The 26,428-nt window shown below is 43.5% G+C and overlaps 1 protein-coding gene across 8 annotated transcripts in view; it reads right to left on the reverse strand.

Annotated features, from left to right (window-relative positions):
- The window catches only part of zfp91 (ZFP91 zinc finger protein, atypical E3 ubiquitin ligase), a 154,759-nt gene that overhangs the window by 5,069 nt on the left and 123,262 nt on the right, over positions 1-26,428 (reverse strand). For all 8 annotated transcript variants that reach the window (XM_072498147.1, XM_072498146.1, XM_072498145.1 and 5 more), the window contains 2 exons: positions 12,956-13,070; positions 394-493 (listed from right to left, as the gene is read on the reverse strand). In XM_072498147.1, coding sequence (XP_072354248.1) covers positions 394-493; positions 12,956-13,070 — 215 coding nt within the window. The remainder of the gene's footprint in view (positions 1-393; positions 494-12,955; positions 13,071-26,428) is intronic.

The raw sequence follows: 26,428 nt of genomic DNA on the forward strand, positions 1-26,428 counted from the left end.
GAACAGGAACTGCGGGTGGGAGTTGAGCACAGGTGGGGGGAGCAGGAGGTGGGGGGGGGGGAGAAAGAAGAACACAGAGGCCATGAGGGTAGAGGGACCCCGCAAGGAAGAGAGGACAGGCGAGCATGGGCTGGGGGAGGGGGGTAGTCAGGAGGGGACTGGAGGACTGTCCAGAGCAGCAAGACGATCTGCTGAGGGATGAAGCAACCAGTTGAAGGGAGCTGGGAAGGATGGGAGGATGGGGCACAGATGGAGTGTGGTGGACTGAAGAGAGAGGGAGAGTGAAAGTAAAGAGTGTATGGGGAATGGAAGTGGAGAGAGGGTCTTGAAGGCCAAGGGCAGAGAGAGACAAATTCCTCTGGCCTCAAATATCCAATTCTCTCAGATACTTACTGGAGTGGCTTCTCTCCAGTGTGGATCATCCTATGAACGGCCAAATTGTGAGAACTCTTGAAGGCACGGGCGCAGTACTCACAAATATAATCCCTCTGATCTGTCAGGCATAAAAAGACTGTGATTAGCGACAAGGGATAGAGACAATCAGACAGGGACACACAGACAGAGGGAGAGATGCACAAAATCTTGTTGCACAAAGGCCCATGGAGTTGGGCATGAGAAATTAGCTCAGGATTGGTTAAAGGACAAAAAAGAGAGTCAGGTAAATGTGTCATTTCCAAATTTGTATGTTGTAGCTAGCAAAATGCCACAAGAATTATTGCCGGGGGTCGCAGCTCCATCCAAATAAAATGAGTTGGATGGAGGATCCGAGAGTATTTTATGCAATATAACAAAACCAAAAATAAAGAAAATGCTGGAAAGACGCAGCAGGTCTGACAGCATCGGCGGAGAGAGAGAGAGAGAGAAAAAAGTAAACGTGTTGAATCTGTACAACTCTTCTTCAGAACTGAAGAGGGGTAGGAATATGATGGATGAGATTGTTGGAGAGGGGGGTTGGAGAAACTGCTGCAGACAGGAGGTCAGGGATAGGCGAGACCCAAGGAAACGCTGACAAAGATATCATGAATGAACAGCTCGTCGTAGGTGGAATGTTGAGGACTCTGGGTCTGTAGTTGTTGGAGTTTAGAAGGATGAGGGGGGCATCTGATTGAAACTTACAGGATACTGCGAGGCCTGGATAGAGGGGACATGGAGAATATGTTTCCACTTGTAGGAAAAATTAGTACCAGAGGACACCATCTCAGACTAAAGGGACGATCCTTTAAAACAGAGATGAGGAGGAATTTCTTCAGCCAGAGGGTGGTGAATCTATAGGAACTCTTTGCCACAGAAGGGTGTCGAGATCAAATCACTGAGTGTCTTTAAGGCAGAGCTAGATAGGTTCTTGATTAATAGGGGGATCGGGGGTTATGTGGAGAAGACAGGAGAATGGGGATGAGAAAAATATCAGCCATGATTGAATGGCGGAGCAGATGGGCCGAGTGACCTAATTTTGCTTCTATGTCTTATGGTCATGGGCGCAAGGTAAAGCGTGTGTAAATAGTAGTTTCAAAGAGTAAAGAAGATGGTAATAATGGACCCAGGTTTGCTGACGGTACAAAGTGATGGGAGAAGGGTCAAAGGGATATAGACAGGTTAAGTGAGGATGCAAGAAGGTGGCGGACGAAGTATAATTGGGGGCGGGGGGGGGGGGGGGGGAGTGTGTTTGTTCACTCTGGTAAGAATATAAAAGCCTAGTTTTTGATTCGTACTAAATGCTGGTATTCAGAGGGATTTTGGTATCTTTGTACAAGAATCACAAAATTAACATGTAGGTGCAGCAAGCAGTTAGATTGAGAAATGGTAGACGACCATTCAGCCCATTGCCATCACTCCACCATTGACGAAGATCACGGTTAATCGGATTGCCTTAACTGCACTTTGTTGATGTCCTCCAAATCCCTGAACCCCCTTGTCAATCAAAAATCTAACTCGGCCTTAAATATATTAAATGATGTAGCCGGCACTGCTCTGGAGAAAAGAATTCTGAAGACTAACGACCCTCGGAGAAGAAATTCCTCCATATCTCTGTCTTAAATGGGACATTCCTTACCTTTGAACTCTGCCCCTGGTTCTAGCTACGCCATGGGGCCAAACATTCAGCATCAACCCTGTTAAATCCCCTCAGAATCTTATACCTTACAATAAGATCACCTCTCATTCTTCTAAACTCCAATTGGAGCAGTTCCAAACTTCCTGCACAGGACAACCCTGTCACCCCTGCAATCAGCTGAGTGAACCGGCTCTGTTATTTTCAAGTATATCCTTCCTTCCTCAAGTCAGGAGACGAATCAGGAAGATAAATGCTTTGCAGGCCTTAACAGAGGGGCAGCTGGAGAACCAAGAGGAACAATGTCTTGCTGCAATAAAAGCAGAAAATGCTGGATAAATTCAGCAGGTCTGGTAGCGTCGGTGGAGAGCGAGAGAAACAGAGTTAACGCTTCGAGCTCGTATCACTTTTCTTCACAGGTAAAGAAAGGGAGAAATGAGATGGGTTATATGCTGTATATGAGGGGCCGGAGCAGAGTAGGCTGCCAGTGATAGATGGGAGCTAGGAGAGATTGCAAACAAAGACGGTAGGACACAAGACAGAGTAAGTATTAATGGCAGTGTGTAGGACTATGGAAGGTGCTGATAGTGGCATTTTGGTAAATTGGCAGAATGTTTTAATAGGAAAACCTTACAGCATTTGTCGTATTTTTCAGTTGTTTTGAATTTTTGCTGCAGTACTGGTTTCATAAGAACTAGGAACAGGAGTAGGCCATCTGGCCCCTCGAGCCTGCTCCGCCATTTAATGAGATCATGGCTGATCTTTGTGGACTCAGCTCCACTCTCCGGCCCGTACACTATATCCCTGAATCCCTTTATTCTTTAGAAAGGTATCTATCTTTTTCTTAAAAACGTTTAAAGAAGGAGCCTCAACTGCTTCACTGGGCAAGGAATTCCAGAGATTCACAACCCTTTGGGTGAAGAAGTTCCTCCTACACTCCGTCCTAAATCTACTTCCCCTTATTTTGAGGCTATGCCCCCTAGTTCTGCTTTCCCCGACCAGTGGAAACAACCTGCCCGCATCTATCCTATCTATTCCCTTCATAATTTTATATGTTCCATTAAGATCCCCCCGCATCCTTCTAAACTCCAATGAGTACAGTCCCAGCCTACTCAACCTCTCGTCATAATCTAATCCCCTCAACTCTGGGATCAACCTAGTGAATCTCCTCTGCACTCCCTCCAGTGCCAATATGTCCTTTCTCAGGTAAGGAGACCAAAACTGAACACAATACTCCAGATGCGGCCTCACCAACACCCTATACAATTGCAGCATAACCTTCCTAGTCTTGAACTCCATCCCTCTAGCAACGAAAGACAAAACTCGATTAGCCTTCTTAATCACCTGTTGCACCTGCACACCAACTTTTTGTGACTCGTGCACCAGCACATCCAGGTCCCTCTGCACAGCAGCATGTTTTAACATCTTACCGTTTAAATAATAATCCATTCTGCTGTTATTCCTCCCAAAATGGATAGCCTCACACTTGGCAACATTGAATTCCATCTGCCAGACCCTAGCCCATTCACCTAACCTATCCAAATCCTTCTGAAGGCTTCCGGTATCCTCTGCACTTTTTGCTTTACCACTCATCTTAGTGTCGTCTGCAAACTTTGACACATTACACTTGGTCCCCAACTCCAAATCGTCTGTGTAAATTGTGAACAACTGCGGGCCCAACACTGATCCTTGAGGGACCCCACTAGTTACAGGTTGCCAACCAGAGAAACACCCATTTATCCCCACTCTCTGCTTTCTGTTAGTTAACCAATCCTCTACCCATGCTACCACTTTACCCTCAATGCCATGCATCTTTAGTTTATGCAGCAACCTTTTGTGTGGCACCTTGTCAAAAGCTTTCTGGAAATCCAGATATACCACATCCATTGGCTTTCCGTTATCTACTGCACTGGTAACGTCCTCAAAAAATTCAACCAAATTAGTCAGACACGACCTACCCTTTGTGAACCCATGCTGCGTCTGCCCAATGGGACAATTTCCCTCCAGGTGCCCCGCTATTTCCTCCTTAATGATAGATTCCAACATTTTCCCTACAACCGAAGTTAAGCTTACCGGCCTATAATTACCCGCTTTCTGCCGACCTCCTTTTTTAAACAGTGGTGTCACGTTTGCTACTTTCCAATCCTCTGGGACCACCCCAGAGTCTAGTGAATTTTGATAAATTATCACTAGTGAATTTATAATTTCCCTAGCCATCTCTTTTAACACTCTGGGATGCATCCCATCAGGGCCAGGAGACTTGTCTATTTTAGCCCCATTAGCTTGCCCAATACTGCCTCCTTAGTGATTACAATCATCTTAAGGTCCTCACCTATCATATCTTTATTTCCATCATTCACTGGCATGTTACTTGTGTCCTCCGTTGTGAAGACTGACCCAAAAAACCTGTTCAGCTCCTCAGCCATTTCCCCGTCTCCTATTATTAAATCTCCCTTCTCATCTTCCAAAGGACCAATATTTACCATAGCCACTCTTTTTTGTCTTATATATTTGTAGAAGCTTTTACTATCTGCTTTTATGTTCTGAGCCAGTTTACTTTCATAATCTACCTTACTCTTCTTTATAGCTTTTTTAGTAGCTTTCTGTTGTCCCCTAAAGACTTCCCAGTTCTCTAGTCTCCCACTAATTTTTGCCACTTTGTATGTTTTTCCTTCAATTTGATTCTCTCCCTCACCTCCTTAGATATCCACGGTCGATTTTTCCCCTTTCTACCGTCTTTCTTTTTTGTCGGTATGAACCTTTTCTGAACACTGTGAAAGATCGCTCGGAAGGTTCTCCACTGTTCCTCAACTGCTTCACCATGAAGTCTTTGCTCCCAGTCTACCTTAGCTAGTTCTTCTGTCATCCCATTGTAATCGCCTTTGTTTAAGCACAAAACACTAGTGTTTGATTTTACCTTGTCATTCTCCAACTGTATTTTAAATTCCACCACATTGTGGTCGCTCCTTCCAAGAGGATCCCGAACTATGAGATCATTAATCAATCCTACCTCATTACACAGGACCGCTTGTTCCCTTGTAGGTTCCATTACATACTGTTCCAGGAAATTATCCCGGGCACATTCTATAAACTCCTCCTCAAGGCTGCCTTTACCAACCTGGTTAAACCAATCGATATGCAGATTAAAATCTCCCATGATAACCGCTGTCCCATTTCTCCATGCATCCGTTATTTCTTTGCTTATTGCCTGCCCTACCATCCTGTTACTATTTGGTGGCCGATAGACTACTCGTATCAGTGACCTTTTCGCCTTACTATTCCTGATTTCAACCCAAATTGATTCAACCTTGTCCTCCATAGCACCAATATCATCCCTTACTATTGCCCGGATGCCATCCTTAAACAACAAAGCTACACCACCACCCTTACCGTCCATTCTATCCTTTTGTATAGTCTGATACCCTTGGATATTTAACTCCCAGTCGTGACCACCTTTTAACCATGTTTCAGTAATGGCCACTAAATCATAGTCATTCACGATGATTTGCGCCATCAACTCATTTGCCTTATTTTGTATACTACGAGCATTCAGGTAAAGTACACTTATGCTGTTTTTTATGTCTTTGTTATGAATCCTAACACCTTGATCAGTAACTTTTCGCAATTTATTTTTCCTCTTACCCTTTCTCCTAATTTTCCTGGTCTTTGAACCCGTATCTCTACATAATAACCTGTCACATAACCTGCTGCCTTGATCTCCATTAACCATTATACTGTCCATAGCTTTACACTTCCCTTCCCCCCAACTTGCTAGTTTAAAGTCCTTGTGACCAACCTATTTATCCTATTCGCTAGAACACTGGTCCCAGAATTCTCGATGTCTAAAGAAGGATATTTGGCTTCTACGATGGTTCAGGGTGGAGGAGGGGGGGGGGGGTTGCAATGTCTGTATGAGGCAGAGATGGAACATTTCGTTTTTGACAAAAATTTAGAGTTCCCAATTATTTTTTCCCCAAATAAGGGGCCATTTAGCGTGCCCAATTCACATAATCTGCACATCTTTGGGTTCTGGAGGTGAAACCCACGCAGACACGGGGAGAATGTAAAAACCCTGCACAGACAGTGGCCCGGGGCAGGGATCGAACCCAGGTCCTCAGCGCCGTAGGCAGCAGTGCTAACCACTGCACCACCGTGCCGCCCCCTAGAGTTGGAACATTCACATGGCCATTCTGGCTGAAGATGGCTGCGAGTACTTCAGCCTCGCCTTTTGTATTCATAGCTGTTTGGCGTGCACATAGTCCTGCGCTGTGCCTTGATTAGCTCAGCAGCTCATTGTTAGTAGTGTGAAATGCTGCTACTGGGACCTTCTACACACTTTATTTTACAAAGGGCTGATCCGCTGGCTTGATTGTGATGGTAAACTGAAGGATATGTAGAACCATGAGGGAATTGGTTATTGTGCAAACAATTCTGCTGCCAACTGTGCCTTAGAGATTCTGTGTTTTCAACTTTTAGATCTGTATTGTCCCATATAGCACGGTGACGGTGCTGATACAAACAAAAGTGCCCTCAACCTGAAGACAGGACTTTGCCTCCACAAGGACTGAGCAGTAGTCACTCCCAGATTTTGACCCAGCGACAGTGAAGGTACGATGGGTGGCACAGTAGCAGAGTGGTTAGCACTGTTGCTTCACAGCACCAGGGTCCCAGGTACGATTCCCGCTTGGGTCACTGTCTGTGCGGAGTCTGTACGTTCTCCGTGGCTGCATGGGTTTCCTCCCACAAGTCACAAAAGACGTGCTGTTAGGTGAATTGGACATTCTGAATTCTTTCTCATGTACCCGAACAGGCGCTGGAGTGTGGCAACTTGGGGGTTTTCACAGTAACTTCATTGCAATGTCAGCCTACTTGTGATAATAATAAAGATTATTATTATTACGATATATTTCCAAGTCAAGATAGTGAATGACTTGGAGAGGAACCTCCAGGTGGTGGTGTTCCCAGACACCTGCTATTCTTGTCCTTCTAGATAGAACATAGAACATTACAGCGCAGTACAGGCCCTTCGGCCCTCAATGTTGCGCCGACCTGTGAAACCACTCTAAAGCCCATCTATGCTATTCCCTTATCGTCCATATGTCTATCCAATGACCATTTGAATGCCCTTAGGTGTTGGCGAGTCCACTACTGTTGGTCATGGATTTGGAAGGTTGAGTGCCTATGGAACGTTGAGGGCACTCTTCACTTGAGTTCCTGCAGTACATCTTGTCGATGGCACACAAGACTGCTGCTGATCACCTGTGGTGGAGGGATTGAATGTTTGTGGAAGGGGTCACAATCAAGTGGGCTGCTTTTTCTGGATGTTGTTGGAGCTGCACTCGTCCAGGTAAGTGCAGAGCATTGCATTACACTCCACACTTGTGCCGTTAAATGATGGACACGTTTTGGGGAGTCACAAACGGAGTTACTTGCCGTAGGACCTGCCTTCGACCTAATCTGGCAGCAACAGTATTTATGTGGCTAGTCCACTTCAGTTTCTGGGCAATGGTAAACACAGAATATTAATAATGTGGGATTCGGCGATGGTAACACCATTGAATGTCAAAGCATGATGGTTAGATCCTCTCTTGTTGGAGATGGTCATTGTCTGGCACTTATGTGGTGCAAACGTTTCTTACCATTTATCAGCCCAAGCCTGGATATTGTCCAGGTCTTGCTGCATTTGGACATGGACTGCTTCAGAATTTGATGAGTTGCTAATAGTGCTGAATGTTGCGCAGTCATCTGTGAACATCCCCACTTCTGACCTTACGATGGAAGGAAGGTCATTGATGAAGCAGCTAAAGATGGTTGATCCTCGGATACTCCCCTGAGGAACCCCTGTAGTTGTGTCCTGGGGCCGATAGGATTGACCTCAAACCAGGGGCTTGGGAACTTGAATTGTAGCTCCAGTATACAGGAGGTTGAGAGTAGTGAGGTCATGAGTAAGGTTTCAAAGTTGCAGGAGTGTACCGGCAGGCAGGAAGGTGGTTTAAAGTGTGTCTTCTTCAATGCCAGGAGCATCCGGAATAAGGTGGGTGAACTTGCGGCATGGGACTTGGGACTTCGATGTTGTTGCCATATCGGAGACATGGATAGAGCAGGGACAGGAATGGTTGTTGCAGGTGCCGTGGTTTAGATATTTCAGTCAGCTCAGGGAAGGTGGTAAAAGAGGGGGTGGGGTGACATTGTTAGTCAAGGACAGTATTACGGTAGCAGAAAGGACGTTTGATGAGGACTCGTCTACTGAGGTAGTATGGGCTGAGGTTAGATACAGGAAAGGAGAGGTCACCCTGTTAGGGGTTTTCTATAGGCCTCCGAAAAGTTCCAGAGATGTAGAGGAAAGGATTGCAAAGATGATTCTGGATAGGAGCGAAAGCAACAGGGGAGTTGTTATGGGGAACTTTAACTTTCCAAATATTGGCAGAAAACGCTATAGTTCGAGTACTTTAGATGGGTCCGTTTTTGTCCAATGTGTGCAGGAGGGTTTCCTGACACAGTGTGCAGATAGGCCAACCAGAGGCGAGGCCATTTTGGATTTGGTACTGGGTAATGAACCAGGACAGGTGTTAAATTTGGAGGTAGGTGAGCACTTTGGTGATAGTGACCACAATTCGATTACATTTACTTTAGTGATGGAAAGGGATAGGTATATACCGCAGGGCAAGAGTTATATCTGGGGGAAAGGCAATTATGATGCGATGAGGCATGACTTGGGATGCATCGGATGGAGAGGAAAACTGCAGGGGATGGGCACAATGGAAATCTGGAGCTTGTTCAAGGAACAGCTACTGCGTGTCCTTGATAAGTATGTACCTGTCAGGCAGGGAGGAAGTGGTCGAGCAAGGGAACCGTGGTTTACTAAAGCAGTCAAAACACGTGTCAAGAGGAAGAAGGAGGCTTATGTAAAGATGAGACATGAAGGTTCAGTTAGGATGCTCGAGAGTTACAAGTTAGCCAGGAAGGACCTAAAGAGAGAGCTAAGGGGACATGCAAAGTCTTTGGCAGGTAGGATCAAGGGTAACCCTAAAGCTTTCTATAAATACGTCAGGAATAAACGAAAGACTAGGGTAAGAGTAAGGCCAGTCAAGGACAGTAGTGGGAAGTTGTGCTTGGAGTCCGAGGAGATAGGAGAGGTGCTAAATTAATATTTTTCATCAGTATTCACACAGGAAAAAGACAATGTTGTCGAGGAGAATACTGAGATTCAGGCTACTTGGCAAGAAGGGCTTGAGGTTCATAAGGAGGAGGTGTTAGCAATTCTGGAAAGTGTGAAAATGGATAAGTCCCCTGGGCCGGATGGGATTTATCCTAGGATTCTCTGGGAAGCTAGGGAGGAGATTGCTAGGCCTTTGGTTTTGATCTTTAAGTCATCTTTGTCTACAGGAATAGTGCCAGAAGACTGGAAGATAGCAAATGTTGTCCCCTTGTTCAAGAAGGGGAGTAGAGACCACCCCGGTAACTATAGACCAGTGAGCCTTACTTCTGTTGTGGGAAAAATCTTGGAAAGGTTTATAAGAGATAGGATGTATAATCACCTGGAAAGGAATAATTTGATTAGAGATAGTCAACATGGTTTTGTGAAGGGTAGGTCGTGCCTCACAAACCTTATTGAGTTCTTTGAGAAGGTGGCCAAACAGGTGCATGAGGGTAAAGCAGTTGATGTGGTGTATATGGATTTCAGTAAAGCGTTTGATAAGGTTCCCCACGGTAGGCTACTGCAGAAAATACGGAGGCATGGGATTCAGGGTGATTTAGCAGTTTGGATCAGAAATTGGCTCGCTGGAAGAAGACAAAGGGTGGTGGTTGATGGGAAATGTTCAGACTGGAGTCCAGTTACTAGTGGTGTACCACAAGGATCTGTTTTGGGGCCACTGCTGTTTGTCATTTTTATAAATGACCTGGAGGAGGGCGTAGAAGGATGGGTGAGTAAATTTGCAGATGACACAAGTCGGTGGAGTTATGGACAGTGCGGAAGGATGTTACAAGTTACAGAGGGACAGAGATAAGCTGCAGCGCTGGGCTGAGAGGTGGCAAATGGAGTTTACTGCAGAAAAGTGAGAGGTGATTAATTTTGGAAGGAATAACAGGAAGACAGAGTACTGGGCTAATGGTAAGATTCTTGGCAGTGTGGATGAGCAGAGAGATCTTGGTGTCCATGTACATAGATCCCTGAAAGTTGCCACCCAGGTTGAGAGGGTTGTTAAGAAGGCATGCGGTGTGTTAGCTTTTATTGAACATAGAAAACATAGAAAAATACAGCACAGAACAGGCCCTTCGGCCCACGATGTTGTGCCGAACCTTTGTCCTAGATTAATCATAGATTAACATTGAATTTACAGTGCAGAAGGAGGCCATTCGGCCCTTTGAGTCTGCACCGGCTCTTGGAAAGAGCACCCTACCCAAACTCAACACTTCCACCCAACACCAAGGGCAATTTGGACATTAAGGGCAATTTATCATTGGCCAATTCACCTAACCTGCACATCTTTGGACTGTGGGAGGAAACCGGAGCACCCGGAGGAAACCCACACAGACACGGGGAGGACGTGCAGACTCCGCACAGACAGTGACCCAAGCCGGAATCGAACCTGGGACCCTGGAGCTGTGAAGCAATTGTGCTATCCACAATGCTACCGTGCTGCCCTTGAGAACAAATAAATCTACACTATCATTTTACTGTAATCCATATACCTATCCAATAGCTGCTTGAAGGTCCCTAATGTTTCCGACTCAACTACTTCCACAGGCAGTGCATTCCATGCCCCCACTACTCTCTGGGTAAAGAACCTACCTCTGATATCCCTCCTATATCTTCCACCTTTCACCTTAAATTTATGTGCCCTTGTAATGGTTTGTTCCACCCGGGGAAAAAGTCTCTGACTGTCTACTCTATCTATTCCCCTGATCATCTTATAAACCTCTATCAAGTCGCCCTTCATCCTTCTCCGTTCTAATGAGAAAAGGCCTAGCACCCTCAACCTTTCCTCGTAAGACCTACTCTCCATTCCAGGCAACATCCTGGTAAATCTTCTTTGCACCTTTTCCAAAGCTTCCACATCCTTCCTAAAATGAGGCGACCAGAACTGTACACAGTACTCCAAATGTGGCCTTACCAAAGTTTTGTATAGCTGCATCATCACCTCACGGCTCTTAAATTCAATCCCTCTGTTAATGAACGTGAGCACACCATAGGCCTTCTTCAGAGCTCTATCCACTTGAGTGGCAACTTTCAAAGATGTATGAACATAGACCCCAAGATCACTCTGCTCCTCCACATTGCCAAGAACTCTACCGTTAACCCTGTATTCCGCATTCATATTTGTCCTTCCAAAATGGACAACCTCACACTTTTCAGGGTTAAACTCCATCTGCCACTTCTCAGCCCAGCTCTGCATCCTATCGATGTCTCTTTGCAGCCGACAACAGCCCTCCTTACTATCCACAACTCCACCAATCTTCGTATCGTCTGCAAATTTACTGACCCACCCTTCAACTCCCTCATCCAAGTCATTAATGAAAATCACAAACAGCAGAGGACCCAGAACTGATCCCTGCGGTACGCCACTGGTAACTGGGATCCAGGCTGAATATTTGCCATCCACCACCACTCTCTGACTTCTATCGGTTAGCCAGTTCGTTATCCAACTGGCCAAATTTCCCACTATCCCATGCCTCCTTACTTTCTGCATAAGCCTACCATGGGGAACTTTATCAAATGCCTTACTAAAATCCATGTACACTACATCCACTGCTTTACCTTCATCCACATTGGTAGAGGGATTGAATTTCGGAGCCATGAGGTCATGTTGCAGCTGGACAAAACTCTGGTGCGGCCGCATTTCGAGTATTGCGTGCAATTCTGGTCGCCGCATTATAGGAAGTATTTGGAAGCATTGGAAAGGGCGCAGAGGAGATTTACCAGGATGTTGCCTGCTATGGAGGGAAGATCTTACGAGGAAAGGCTGAGGGACGTGAGGCTGTTTTCGTTAGAGAGAAGAAGGTTAAGAGATAACTTAATTGAGGCATACAAGATGATCAGAGGATTGGATAGGGTGGACAGTGAGAGCCCTTTTTCCTCGGATGGTGATGTCTAGCACGAGGGGATATAGCTTTAAATTGAGGGGAGATAGATATAAGACAGATGTCAGAGGTAGGTTCTTTACTCAGAGAGTAGTAAGGGCGTGGAATGCCCTGTCTGCAACAGTGGTGGACTCGCCAACACTAATGGCATTCAAATGGTCATTTGATAGACACATGGATGATAAGGGAATAGTGTAGATGGGCTTCAGAGTGGTTTCACAGGTCGGCACAACATCAAGGGCTGAAGAGCCTGTACTGCGCTGTAATGTTCTATGTTCTATCACAACTGTCTTCCTTTGTGCCAGATATGATTCCAGTAAGCGGAGGCACAAAAGTCCAGTCATTAGTGAGGGAGACCTTGTTAATGTTGTAATCCTGTCATAATGAAGTGCAAGCTGGAGTTGTAAGTGAGAACAGCTAATAACTAGAAAAGAGCCAATTTGGGGGAGGTAAAGGGAGTCTGTGCTCCAGATTCCTCCTTTATTCAGTGAATAAGCAGTAAATTAGACCAGACCTTACGGGGTCGGCGAACCGGTGTGTTTCTCTCTCAGACCTGAATCCAATGCAATGTGAAGTAGCCTTTGCAGTGGTTGTACAATCGAGTGGCTTGCTGGGCCACTTCAGATGGCACCGTGAGGCAGCAGAGCTAACCATTGCGCCACCGTGCAGCCCTTTGAAATGCAAAGCTGCGCACAGGACCTGAAGTGGACCACAAAACAGAATCCGCCAGCAACTACACGCACAAGTCACACAACAAACCATGGCCTCCATGTTGGTGGCTCACTCTCACCCTCACCCCTCCACCTCTCGACTGCTGTCACATACCTGAGTGATGCTTCGTATGCCGTAGCAGCTGTTTCTGAAGTCGAAAGAGGCGCCCACAGGATGGGTGCGGACAGACGTACTTCTTCTTCAACATGTGTTGATACCTCATGTGGTGCTGAAAGAACATGACAGCCATCGTCACCATCACAAGGGACGAGGTTAGTGCAACACAGCCATCACACGAGCAGAGCGGTGTAGCCACAACCCAGCACCCCATGGAGGGCAGATTGTGTAACACCACTCATAGAGTCATAGAATCTACGGCATGGAGACAGGCTCTTCGGCCCATGCCAACCAAAAAGCCCTTCCAAGCTAACTCCATTTGCTTGCATTTGGCCCATATTCCACCAAATCTTTCCTATCCATGTATCTGTCCAAATGCCTTTTAAATGTTGTCAATGTCCCTGCCTCAACCAGTTCCTCCGGCAGCTCATCCCACATACGTAACTCCCTCTGTATAAAAATGTTGTTCCGCAGTTCCCATTAATTCTTTCCCCTCTTAACTTTAACCTATGCCCTCTAGTTCCCGATTCCCCAACCCTGTGAAAAAGATTTAGTGCATTCACCCTATCCGTGCCTCTCATGAACTTATACACCTCTATAAGATCACCCCTTAGTCTCCGACACTCAAAAGAAAAAAGTCCTAGCCTGTCCAATCTCTCCCTATATCTCAGTCCCTTGAGTGCTGGCAACATTCTTGTAAATCTCTTCTGTACTTTCTACAGCTTAATAACATCTTTCATGTAGCAAAGTGACCAAAACTGAACACAATACTCCAGATATGGCCTCACCAACATCTGGTACAACGGCAACATAACTTCCCAACATCTATACTCAATGCCCTGACTGGTGAAGGCCAGCATGCCAAAAGCCTTCTTCACTGCCCTATCTACCTGTGACTCCACCTTTAGAGAACCATACACCTCAACTCCAAGGTCCCTCTGTTCTACGATACATCCCAAGGTCCTACCATTCACCGTGAAAGCCCCACTTTGATTTGACTTTCCAAAATGCAACACATCACATTTATCTGTATTGAACTCCATTTGCCATTTCTCGGCCCACTTCCCCAGCTGATCAAGATCCTGCTGCAATTTTTGATAACCTTACTCACGGTCCACAATACCACCTATTTTAGTGTCATCTGCAAACTGTCTGATCATGCTTTGTATATTCTCATCCAAGTCGTTGATATAGATAACAAACAGTAATGGGCCCAGCACTGACCCGAGGCACACCACTAGTCACATGCCTCCAGTCCGACAAGCATCCTTCCACGTCACACTCTTCAGGATTAAATTCCATCTGCCATTTTTCTGCCCATTTGACCATTATTATTTTGACACATGTCTGCAAATTGCGCACATATTTGCTCCTCAATTTCCCGCTGACTATCTAGGGGTTTATATCTTTAAAAAACCTAATTTATTCAAAGTTAGAATACCCAATTCATTTTTTATCCAATTAAGGGGCAATATAGCGTAGCCAATCCACCTACCCTGCACATCTTTTTTGCGTTGTGGGGCGGAACCCACACAAACACGGGGAGAATGTGCAAACTTCACAGACAGTGACCCAGAGCCCGGGATCGAACCTGGGACCTTGGCGCCAAAACACTGCAGTGCTAACCATTGTGCCACGGTGCTGCCTATCGGGGTCCATATTAAACACTTAGCAATGTGGCTGTCCCTTCTTTATTTCGAAGTACGAACCACAAAATTTCATTTAATGCCACCCCAAAAATATCATCTCTCCTTACTGCAGTCTTCTTAACCATGAGTGCAATGCCTCCCCCTCTTTTGCCCCCTCCTCTGTTCCTCCTGAATATTCTGTATCCCGGGATGTTAAGCTGCCAAACCTGCCCCTCCCTCAGCCACGTCTCCGTGATGGCTACTATATCATAAATCAAACTTCGTCCTTAACTCATCTGTTTTACCTGTAATACTCAGGGCATTAAAGTAGACACCATTCAGCCTTGTCTAACTCTCCTGAAACTTACTACCGCTGTATTCCCTCTGACCTGATTACTTTTCCATGTTATACTGTGCCCTATTCTGCTAACAGTCTGCGTTCCACCCCCCTGCCAAACTAGCTTAAACACCTTCTAAAATCATGAGCAAACCCACTAGCAAGGATTTTAGTCCCACTTTGGTTCTGAGTGACACTGCACTGGTTAAACCAAATCTAATCTGGTGACACTGCACTGCTTAAACCTAATCAATACACACTGTTTAAACCTAGTCTATTCAGAATGACACTGCACGTTTTAAACCAAATCTAATCAGAGTGCAAGACACTGTTTAAACTTTTGTGACTGGCATTGCAGAGTTTTAACCTAATCTATTATGGTGACATTACTCTCTTTAAACCTAATCTACACAGAGTAACATCGCACTCTTTAAACATAACCGTTGCATTGAGACTGCTCTGTTTAAACCTAACCTATTCAGAGTAACACTGCTCTGTTTAAACTGAATCTATAGAGTGACACTGCTCTGTTTAAACCTAATCTATTCAGAGTGACACTGCTCTGTTTAAACACAATCTATTCAGAGTGACACTGCTCTGTTAAACTGAATCAGTTCAGAGAGACACTGCTCTGATTAAACCTAATCTATTCAGAGTGACACTGCTCTGTTTAAACTGAATCTATTCAGAGTGACACTGCTCTGTGTAAACTGAATCTATTCAGAGTGACACAGGTCTGAGGAAACAGAATCAATTCAGTGACACTGCTGTTTTAACTGAATCTATTCAGAGTGACACTGCTCTGTTTAAACAGAATCAATTCAGAGTTATACTGCTCTGTTTAAACCCAATCTATTCAGAGTGACACTGCTCTGTTTGCTCTGTTTAAACCCAATCTATTCATATCATAGAATTTACAGTGCAGGAGGCCATTCGGCCCATCGAGTCTGCACCGGCTCTTGGAAAGAGCACCCTACCCATGTTCAACACCTACACCCTATCCCCATAACCCAGTAACCCCACCCAATACTAAGGGCAATTTTGGACACTAAGGGCAATTTATGATGGCCAATCCACCTAACCTGCACATCTTTGGACAGGGGGTTGAAGCCGGAGCACCCGGAGGAAACCCACGCACACACGGGGAGGATGTGCGGACTCTGCACAGACAGTGACCCAAGCCGGAATCGAACCTGGGACCCTGGAGCCGTGAAGCAATTGTGCTATCCACAATGCTACCGTGCTGCCCAAGAGACACTGCCCTGTTTAAAACTAATAAATTGAGAGTGACACTGCTGTGTTTAACACAATCTATTCAGAGTGACACTGCTGTTTAAACCCAATCAATTCAGAGAGACACTGCTCTGATTAAACCTAATCTATTCAGAGTGACACTGCTCTGTATAAACAGAATCAATTCAAAGTGACACTGCTCTGTTTAAACCAAATCTATTCAGAGTGCCGATTCTCTGTTTAAACTGAATGTATTCAGAGTGACACTGTTCTTTTTAAACCCAATCTATTCAGAATGATAGTGCTCTGTTTAAAACAAATCTATTCAGAGTGGCACTGCTTGGTTTAAACCAGATCTATTCAGAGTGCCGATGCTGTTTAAACTGATTCTATTCAGAGTGGTACTGCTCTGCTTAAACTGAATCAATGCAGAATGGCACTGGTCTGTTTAAACCCAATCTATTGAGAGTGACACTGCTCTGTGTAAACTGAATCTATTCAGACTGACACTGCTCTGCTTAAACTGAATCTTTCAGAGTGACACTGCTGTTTTAACTGAATCTATTCAGAGCCACTGCTCTCTTTAAACCCAATCTATTCAGAGTGACACTGCTCTGTTTAAACTGAATCTATTCAGAGTGACACTGCTCTGTTTAAACTGAATCTATTCAGAGTGACTCTGCTCTGTTTAAACTGAATCTATTCAGAGTGACTCTGCTCTGTTTAAACTGAATCTATTCAGCGTGACACTGCTCTGTTTAAACTGAATGTATTCAGAGTGACACTGCTCTGTTGAAACTGAATCTATTCAGAGTTAAACTGCTCTGTTTAAACTGAATCTAGTCAGAGTTAAACTGCTCTGTTTAAACTGAAATGATTCAGAGTGACACTGCTCTGTTTAAACCCAATCTATTCAGAGTGACACTGCTCTGTTTAAACTGGATCAATTGAGAGTGACACTGCTCTGTTTCAACTGAAATGAAATGAAATGAAAATCGCTTATTGTTACGAGTAGGCTTCATGAAGTTACTGTGAAAAGCCCCTAGTCGCCACATTCCGGTGCCAGTTCGGGGTGGCTGGTACGGGAATGGAAATGTGCTGCTGGCCTGCCTTGGTCTGCTTTAAAAGCCAGCGATTTAGCCCAGTGTGCTAAACCAGCCCCAACAACTGGATCAATTCAGAGTGGCACTGGTCTGTTTAAATACAATCTATGGAGAGTGACACTGCTCTGCGTAAACTGAATCTATTCAGACTGACACTGCTCTGTTTAAACTGAATCTTTCAGAGTGACACTGCTGTTTTAACTGAATCTATTCAGAGACACTGCTCGGTTTAAACCCAATGTATTCAGAGTGACACTGCTCTGTTTAAACTGAATCAATTCAGACTGACACTGCTCTGTTTAAACCTAATCTATTCAGAGTGACACTGCTCTGTTTCAACCCAATCTATTCAGAGTGACACTGCGCTGTTTAAACTGAATCTATTCAGAGTGCCGATGCTCTGTTTAAACTGAATGTATTCAGAGTGACACTGTTCTTTTTAAACCCAATCTATTCAGAGTGATAGTGCTCTGTTTAAAACAAATCTATTCAGAGTGACGATGCTCTGTTTAAAACAAATCTATTCAGAGTGACGATGCTCTGTTTAAACTGTATTCATAGTGACACTGCTCTGTTTAAACCCAATCTATTCAGAGGGACACTGCTCTGTTTAAACCCAATCTATTCAGAGTGACACTGCGCTGTTTACACTGAATCTATTCAGAGTGCCGATGCTCTGTTTAAACTGAATGTATTCAGAGTGACTCTGTTCTGTTTAAACCCAATCTATTCAGAGTGACAGTGCTCTGTTTAAACTGAATCTATTCAGAGTGACACTGTTCTGTTTAAACCCAATCTATTCAGAGTAACACTGCTCTGTTTAAACTGAATCTATTCCTAGTGACACTGCTGTGTTTAAACCCAATCTATTCAGAGTGACAGTGCTTTGTTTAAACCAAATCTATTCAGAGTGACACTGCTCTGTTTAAACTTAATTTATTCAGAGTGACACTGCTCTGTTTAAACTTAATCTATTCAGAGTGACAATGGTCTGTTTAAACCAAATCTATTCTGAGTGACACTGCTCTGTTTAAACAGAATCTATTCAGAGTTCCGATGCTCTGTTTAAACTGAATCAATTCAGAGTGACACTGCTCTGTTTGAACTGAATCTATTCAGATTGACACTGCTCTGTTTAAACTGAATCAATTCAGAGTGACACTGCTCTGTTTGAACTGAATCTATTCAGATTGACACTGCTCTGTTTAAACTGAATCTATTCAGAGTGGCAGTGCTCTGTTTAAAACAAATCTATTCAGAGTGTTGATGCTCTGTTTAAACTGAATGTATTCAGAGTGACACTGCTCTGTTTAAACTGAATGTATTCAGAGTGACACTGCTCTGTTTAAACCCAATCTATTCAGAGTGACAAAGCTCTGTTTAAACCAAATCTATTCAGAGTGATGATGCTCTGTTTAAACTGAATCTATTCAGAGTGACACTGCTCTGTTTAAACTGAATCTATTCAGAGTGACACTGCTCTGTTTAAACTGAATCTATTCAGAGTGACACTGCTCTGTTTAAACTGAATCTATTCAGCGTGACACTGCTGTTTAAACCCTATCTATTCAGAGTGACACTGCTCTGTTTAAACAAAATCTATTCTGAGTGCCGATTCTCTGTTTAAACTGAATGTATTCAGAGTGACACTGCTCTGTTTCAACCCAATCTATTCAGAGTGACACTGCTCTGTTCAAACCAAATCTATTCAGAATGCCGATGCTCTGTTTCAACTGAATCTATTCAGAGTGACACTGCTCTGTTTAAACTGAATCTATTCAGCGTGACACTGCTCTGTTTAAAGTGAATATATTCAGAGTGACACTGCGCTGTTTAAAACAAATCTATTCAGAGTGACACTGCTCTGTTCAAACTGAATCTATTCAGAGTGATACTGCTCTGTTTAAACTGAATCTATTCTGAGTGACACTGCTCTGTTTAAACTGAATCTAGTCAGAGTTAAACTGCTCTGTTTAAACTGAAATGATTCAGAGTGACACTGCTCTGTTTAAACCCAATCTATTCAGAGTGACACTGCTCTGATTAAACTGGATCAATTGAGAGTGACACTGCTCTGTTTAAACTGAAATGAAATGAAATGAGAATCGCTTATTGTTACGAGTAGGCTTCATGAAGTTACTGTGAAAAGCCCCTAGTCGCCAAATTCCGGTGCAAGTTCGGGGTGGCTGGTACGGGAATGGAAAAGTGCTGCTGGCCTGCCTTGGTCTGCTTTAAAAGCCAGCGATTTAACCCAGTGTGCTAAACCAGCCCCAACAACTGAATCAATTCAGAGTGACACTGGTCTGTTTAAATCCAATCTATGGAGAGTGACACTGCTGTGTGTAAACTGAATCTATTCAGACTGACACTGCTCTGTTTAAACTGAATCTTTCAGAGTGACACTGCTGTTTTAATTGAATCTATTCAGAGACACTGCTCTGTTTAAACCCAATCTATTCAGAGTGACACTGCTCTGTTTAAACCAATCTATTCAGTGTGACACTGCGCTGTTTAAACCAAATCTATTCAGAGTGACACTACTCTGTTTAAACCAAATCTATTCTGAGTGCCGATTCTCTGTTTAAACTGAATGTATTCAGAGTGACACTGCTCTGTTTAAACCCAATCTATTCAGAGTGACACTGCTCTGTTTAAACCAAATCTATTCAGAGTGCCGACGCTCTGTTTAAACTGAATCAATTCAGAGTGACACTGCTCTGTTTGAACTGAATCTATTCAGAGTGACACTGCTCTGTTTAAACCAAATCTATTCAGAGTGCCGATGCTCTGTTTAAACTGAATCAATTCAGAGTGACACTGCTCTGTTTGAACTGAATCTATTCAGAGTGACACTGCTCTGTTTAAACCAAATCTATTCAGAGTGACACTGCTCTGTTTAAACCCAATCTATTCAGATTGACACTGCTCTGTTTAAACTGAATCTATTCAGAGTGACACTGCTCTGTTTAAACCAAATCTATTCAGATTGACACTGCTCTGTTTAAACTGAATCTATTCAGATTGACACTGCTCTGTTTAAACTGAATCTATTCAGAGTGACACTGCGCTGTTTAAACTGATTCTATTCAGAGTGACACTGCGCTGTTTGAACTGAATCTATTCATAGTAAACCTGCTCTGTTTAATCCAAATCTATTCAGAGGGACACTGCTCGGTTTAAACCAGATCTATTCAGAGTGCCGATACTCTGTTTAAACTGAATCAATTCCGAGTGACACTGCTGTGTAACCTGATTCTATTCAGAGTGGTACTGCTCTGCTTAAACTGAATCAATTCAGAGTGGTACTGCTCTGTTTAAACCCAATCTATTCAGTGACACATTGCTCTGTTTAAACTGAATCAATGCAGAATGGCACTGGTCTGTTTAAACCCAATCTATTGAGAGTGACACTGCTCTGCGTAAACTGAATCTATTCAGACTGACACTGCTCTGCTTAAACTGAATCTTTCAGAGTGACACTGCTGTTTTAACTGAATCTATTCAGAGGCACTGCTCTCTTTAAACCCAATCTATTCAGAGTGACACTGCTCTGTTTAAACCCAATCGATTCAGTGACACTGCCCTGTTTAAAACTAATCTATTCAGAGAGACACTGCTGTGTTTAGCCCAATCTATTCAGAGTCACACTGCCCTGTTTAAACCCAATCTATTCAGAGTGACACTGCTCAGTTTAAACTGAATCTATTCAGAGGGACACTGCTGTGTTTAAACTTAATCTATTCAGAGTGACAATGGTCTGTTTAAACCAAATCTATTCTGAGTGACACTGCTCTGTTGAAACAGAATCTATTCAGAGTTCCGATGCTCTGTTTAAACTGAATCAATTCAGAGTGACACTGCTCTGTTTGAACTGAATCTATTCAGATTGACACTGCTCTGTTTAAACTGAATCAATTCAGAGTGACACTGCTCTGTTTGAACTGAATCTATTCAGATTGACACTGCTCTGTTTAAACTGAATCTATTCAGAGTGGCAGTGCTCTGTTTAAAACAAATCTATTCAGAGTGTTGATGCTCTGTTTAAACTGAATGTATTCAGAGTGACACTGCTCTGTTTAAACTGAATGTATTCAGAGTGACACTGCTCTGTTTAAACCCAATCTATTCAGAGTGACACTGCTCTGTTTAAACCAAATCTATTCAGAGTGATGATGCTCTGTTTAAACTGAATCTATTCAGAGTGACACTGCTCGGTTTAAACTGAATCTATTCAGAGTGACACTGCTCTGTTTAAACTGAATCTATTCAGCGTGACACTGCTGTTTAAACCCTATCTATTCAGAGTGACACTGCTCTGTTTAAACCAAATCTATTCTGAGTGCCGATTCTCTGTTTAAACTGAATGTATTCAGAGTGACACTGCTCTGTTTCAACCCAATCTATTCAGAGTGACACTGCTCTGTTCAAACCAAATCTATTCAGAATGCCGATGCTCTGTTTCAACTGAATCTATTCAGAGTGACACTGCTCTGTTTAAACTGAATCTATTCAGAGTGACACTGCTCTGTTCAAACCAAATCTATTCAGAATGCCGATGCTCTCTTTAAACCCAATCTATTCAGAGTGACACTGCTCTGTTTAAACCCAATCGATTCAGTGACACTGCCCTGTTTAAAACTAATCTATTCAGAGAGACACTGCTGTGTTTAGCCCAATCTATTCAGAGTCACACTGCCCTGTTTAAACCCAATCTATTCAGAGTGACACTGATCTGTTTAAACCCAATCTATTCAGAGTGACACTGCTTGGTTTAAACCAGATTTATTCAGAGTGCCGATTCTCTCTTTAAACTGAATCAATTCAGAGTGACACTGCTCTGTGTAAACTGATTCTATTCAGAGTGACACTGCGCGGTTTAAACAGAATCTATTCAGAGTAAACCAGCTCTGTTTAAACCAAATCTATTCAGAGTGACACTGCTCGGTTTAAAACAGATCTATTCAGAGTGACAGTGCGCTGTTTAAACTGAATCCATTCAGAGTGAACCTTCTCTGTTTGAACTGATTCTATTCAGTGACGCTGCTCTGTTTAAACATATTCTATTCAGAGCGACACGTCTCTGTTTAAACCAATCTATTCAGTGACACTGCTCTGTTTAAACTGAATCTATTCAGAGTAACACTGCTCTGTATAAACTGAATGTATTCAGAGTGACACTGTTCTGATTAAACCCAATCTATTCAGAGTGACAGTGCTCTGTTTAAACCAAATCTATTCAGACAGACACTGTTCTGTTTAAACTGAATCTATTCAGAGTGACACTGCTCTGTTTAAACATAATCTATTCAGAGAGACACTGTTCTGTTTAAACTGAATCTATTCAGAGTGACACTGCTCTGTTTAAACAGAATCTATTCAGAGTGAAACTGCTCTGTTTAAACTGAATCGATTCAGAGTGACACTGCTCTGTTTAAACCCAATCTATTCAGAGTGACACTGCTCTGTTTAAACAGAATCTATTCAGAGTGACACTGCTCTGTTTAAACCAAATCTATTCAGAGTTCCGATGCTCTGTTTAAACTGAATCAATTCAGAGTGACACTGCTCTGTTTGAACTGAATCTATTCAGATTGACACTGCTCTGTTTAAACTGAATCAATTCAGAGTGACACTGCTCTGTTTGAACTGAATCTATTCAGATTGACACAGCTCTGTTTAAACTGAATCAATTCAGAGTGACACTGCTCTGTTTGAACTGAATCTATTCAGAGTGACACTGCTCTGTTTAAACCAAATCTATTCAGAGTGACACTGCTCTGTTTAAACCCAATCTATTCAGATTGACACTGCTCTGTTTAAACTGAATCTATTCAGAGTGACACTGCGCTGTTTAAACTGATTCTATTCAGAGTGACACTGCGCTGTTTGAACTGAATCTATTCATAGTAAACCTGCTCTGTTTAATCCAAATCTATTCAGAGGGACACTGCTCGGTTTAAACCAGATCTATTCAGAGTGCCGATACTCTGTTTAAACTGAATCAATTCCGAGTGACACTGCTGTGTAACCTGATTCTATTCAGAGTGGTACTGCTCTGCTTAAACTGAATCAATTCAGAGTGGTACTGCTCTGTTTAAACCCAATCTATTCAGTGACATTGCTCTGTTTAAACTGAATCAATGCAGAATGGCACTGGTCTGTTTAAACCCAATCTATTGAGAGTGACACTGCTCTGCGTAAACTGAATCTATTCAGACTGACACTGCTCTGCTTAAACTGAATCTTTCAGAGTGACACTGCTGTTTTAACTGAATCTATTCAGAGGCACTGCTCTCTTTAAACCCAATCTATTCAGAGTGACACTGCTCTTTTTAAACCCAATCGATTCAGTGACACTGCCCTGTTTAAAACTAATCTATTCAGAGAGACACTGCTGTGTTTAGCCCAATCTATTCAGAGTCACACTGCCCTGCTTAAACCCAATCTATTCAGAGTGACACTGATCTGTTTAAACCCAATCTATTCAGAGTGACACTGCTTGGTTTAAACCAGATCTATTCAGAGTGCCGATTCTCTCTTTAAACTGAATCAATTCAGAGTGACACTGCTCTGTGTAAACTGATTCTATTCAGAGTGACACTGCGCTGTTTAAACAGAATCTATTCAGAGTAAACCAGCTCTGTTTAAACCAAATCTATTCAGAGTGACACTGCTCGGTTTAAAACAGATCTATTCAGAGTGACAGTGCGCTGTTTAAACTGAATCCATTCAGAGTGAACCTTCTCTGTTTGAACTGATTCTATTCAGTGACGCTGCTCTGTTTAAACATATTTTATTCAGAGCGACACGTCTCTGTTTAAACCAATCTATTCAGTGACACTGCTCTGTTTAAACTGAATCTATTCAGAGTAACACTGCTCTGTATAAACTGAATGTATTCAGAGTGACACTGTTCTGTTTAAACCCAATCTATTCAGAGTGACAGTGCTCTGTTTAAACCAAATCTATTCAGACAGACACTGTTCTGTTTAAACTGAATCTATTCAGAGTGACACTGCTCTGTTTAAACATAATCTATTCAGAGAGACACTGTTCTGTTTAAACTGAATCTATTCAGAGTGACACTGCTCTGTTTAAACAGAATCTATTCAGAGTGAAACTGCTCTGTTTAAACTGAATCGATTCAGAGTGACACTGCTCTGTTTAAACCCAATCTATTCAGAGTGACACTGCTCTGTATAAACTGAATGTATTCAGAGTGACACTGTTCTGTTTAAACCCAATCTATTCAGAGTGACAGTGCTCTGTTTAAACCAAATCTATTCAGACAGACACTGTTCTGTTTAAACTGAATCTATTCAGAGTGACACTGCTCTGTTTAAACATAATCTATTCAGAGAGACACTGTTCTGTTTAAACTGAATCTATTCAGAGTGACACTGCTCTGTTTAAACAGAATCTATTCAGAGTGAAACTGCTCTGTTTAAACTGAATCGATTCAGAGTGACACTGCTCTGTTTAAACCCAATCTATTCAGAGTGACACTGCTCTGTTTAAACAGAATCTATTCAGAGTGACACTGCTCTGTTTAAACCAAATCTATTCAGAGTTCCGATGCTCTGTTTAAACTGAATCAATTCAGAGTGACACTGCTCTGTTTGAACTGAATCTATTCAGATTGACACTGCTCTGTTTAAACTGAATCAATTCAGAGTGACACTGCTCTGTTTGAACTGAATCTATTCAGATTGACACTGCTCTGTTTAAACTGAATCTATTCAGAGTGGCAGTGCTCTGTTTAAAACGAATCTATTCAGAGTGTTGATGCTCTGTTTAAACTAAATGTATTCAGAGTGACACTGCTCTGTTTAAACTGAATGTATTCAGAGTGACACTGCTCTATGTAAACCCAATCTATTCAGAGTGACACAGCTCTGTTTAAACCAAATCTATTCAGAGTGATGATGCTCTGTTTAAACTGAATCTATTAAGAGTGACACTGCTGGCTTTTGACTTCCGGGTGCGGCGATGACCAGCTGAGTCGCACGTTTCGGCAGCTCCCGGTGGAACGGACTTTTGGGCTCTTGATAGGAGCCCCAACGGCAATTTTAACGGCTAAAAACACCGTGCGGTAAACCAGAAGGGTGTTCCCCCTGGACACGGATGGAAAAAGGAGAGGAAAGTGGCCGGATTGCAGCGGATCCTTTGGAACAACGGCAAGGAAGGCAAGCAGAAACCAAGATGGCGTCGGAAGGTGGCAGTTTCATATGGGGCCCTGAACAACAAGAGTTCTTGAAACGCTGCGTGGAGGAGATAAAAAAGGAAATGAAGAAAGAGTTGTTGGCCCCGATATTACAGGCGATTGAAGGGCTGAAAGAGGAACAAAAGACCCAGGAGCAGGAGCTTCGGGTCGTGAAGGCGAAAGCAGCAGAGAATGAGAACGATATACAGGGCCTGGTGGTGAAGTCGGAGATACAGGAGGCACACCAGAAACGATCTGTGGAGAGGTTGGAGGCACTGGAAAACAACGCAAGGAGGAACAACTTGAGGATTCTTGGCCTTCCTGAAGGTGTGGAGGGGGCGGACGTCGGGGCATATGTGAGCACGATGCTGCACTCGTTAATGGGAGCGGAGGCCCCGACGGGTCCGTTGGAGGTGGAGGGAGCATACCGAGTTATGGTGCGAGGATCGAGAGCAGGAGAAACTCCCAGAGCCATAGTGGTGAGATTCCTCCGTTTTAAGGATAGAGAAATGGTCCTTAGATGGGCGAAGAAAACTCGGTGTAGTAAATGGGAGAACGCGGTGATCCGCTTTTATCAAGATTGGAGTGCGGAGGTGGCGAGAAGGAGGGCGAGCTTTAATCGGGCCAAAGCGGTACTTCACAAAAAGATAAAATTTGGAATGCTGCAACCGGCAAGACTGTGGGTCACATATCAAGGGAGGCACCACTACTTTGAAACGGCGGATGAAGCGTGGACTTTTATTGTAGAAGAAAAATTGGAATGATTGGATTATGAAAATGAACGTTTGGACAAAGTGGTGGGGCGAATGGGGGGGGGCGAAGAGGGGTTTTATGTTTTAATCCTGCGGTATGGTAACTTTTCTTTCTCCCACAGGTGGTGATGGGGGGAGGTGGGGAGGGAGAGGAGCTGGGGCGTTGGCCATGGGAGGCGGGGCCGAGGGAGAGGCGCGGGCTTGGTTCCCGCGC

This window comes from Scyliorhinus torazame, chromosome 4, assembly GCF_047496885.1.
Source record: "Scyliorhinus torazame isolate Kashiwa2021f chromosome 4, sScyTor2.1, whole genome shotgun sequence".
In the NCBI taxonomy this organism is placed as follows: domain Eukaryota; kingdom Metazoa; phylum Chordata; class Chondrichthyes; order Carcharhiniformes; family Scyliorhinidae; genus Scyliorhinus; species Scyliorhinus torazame.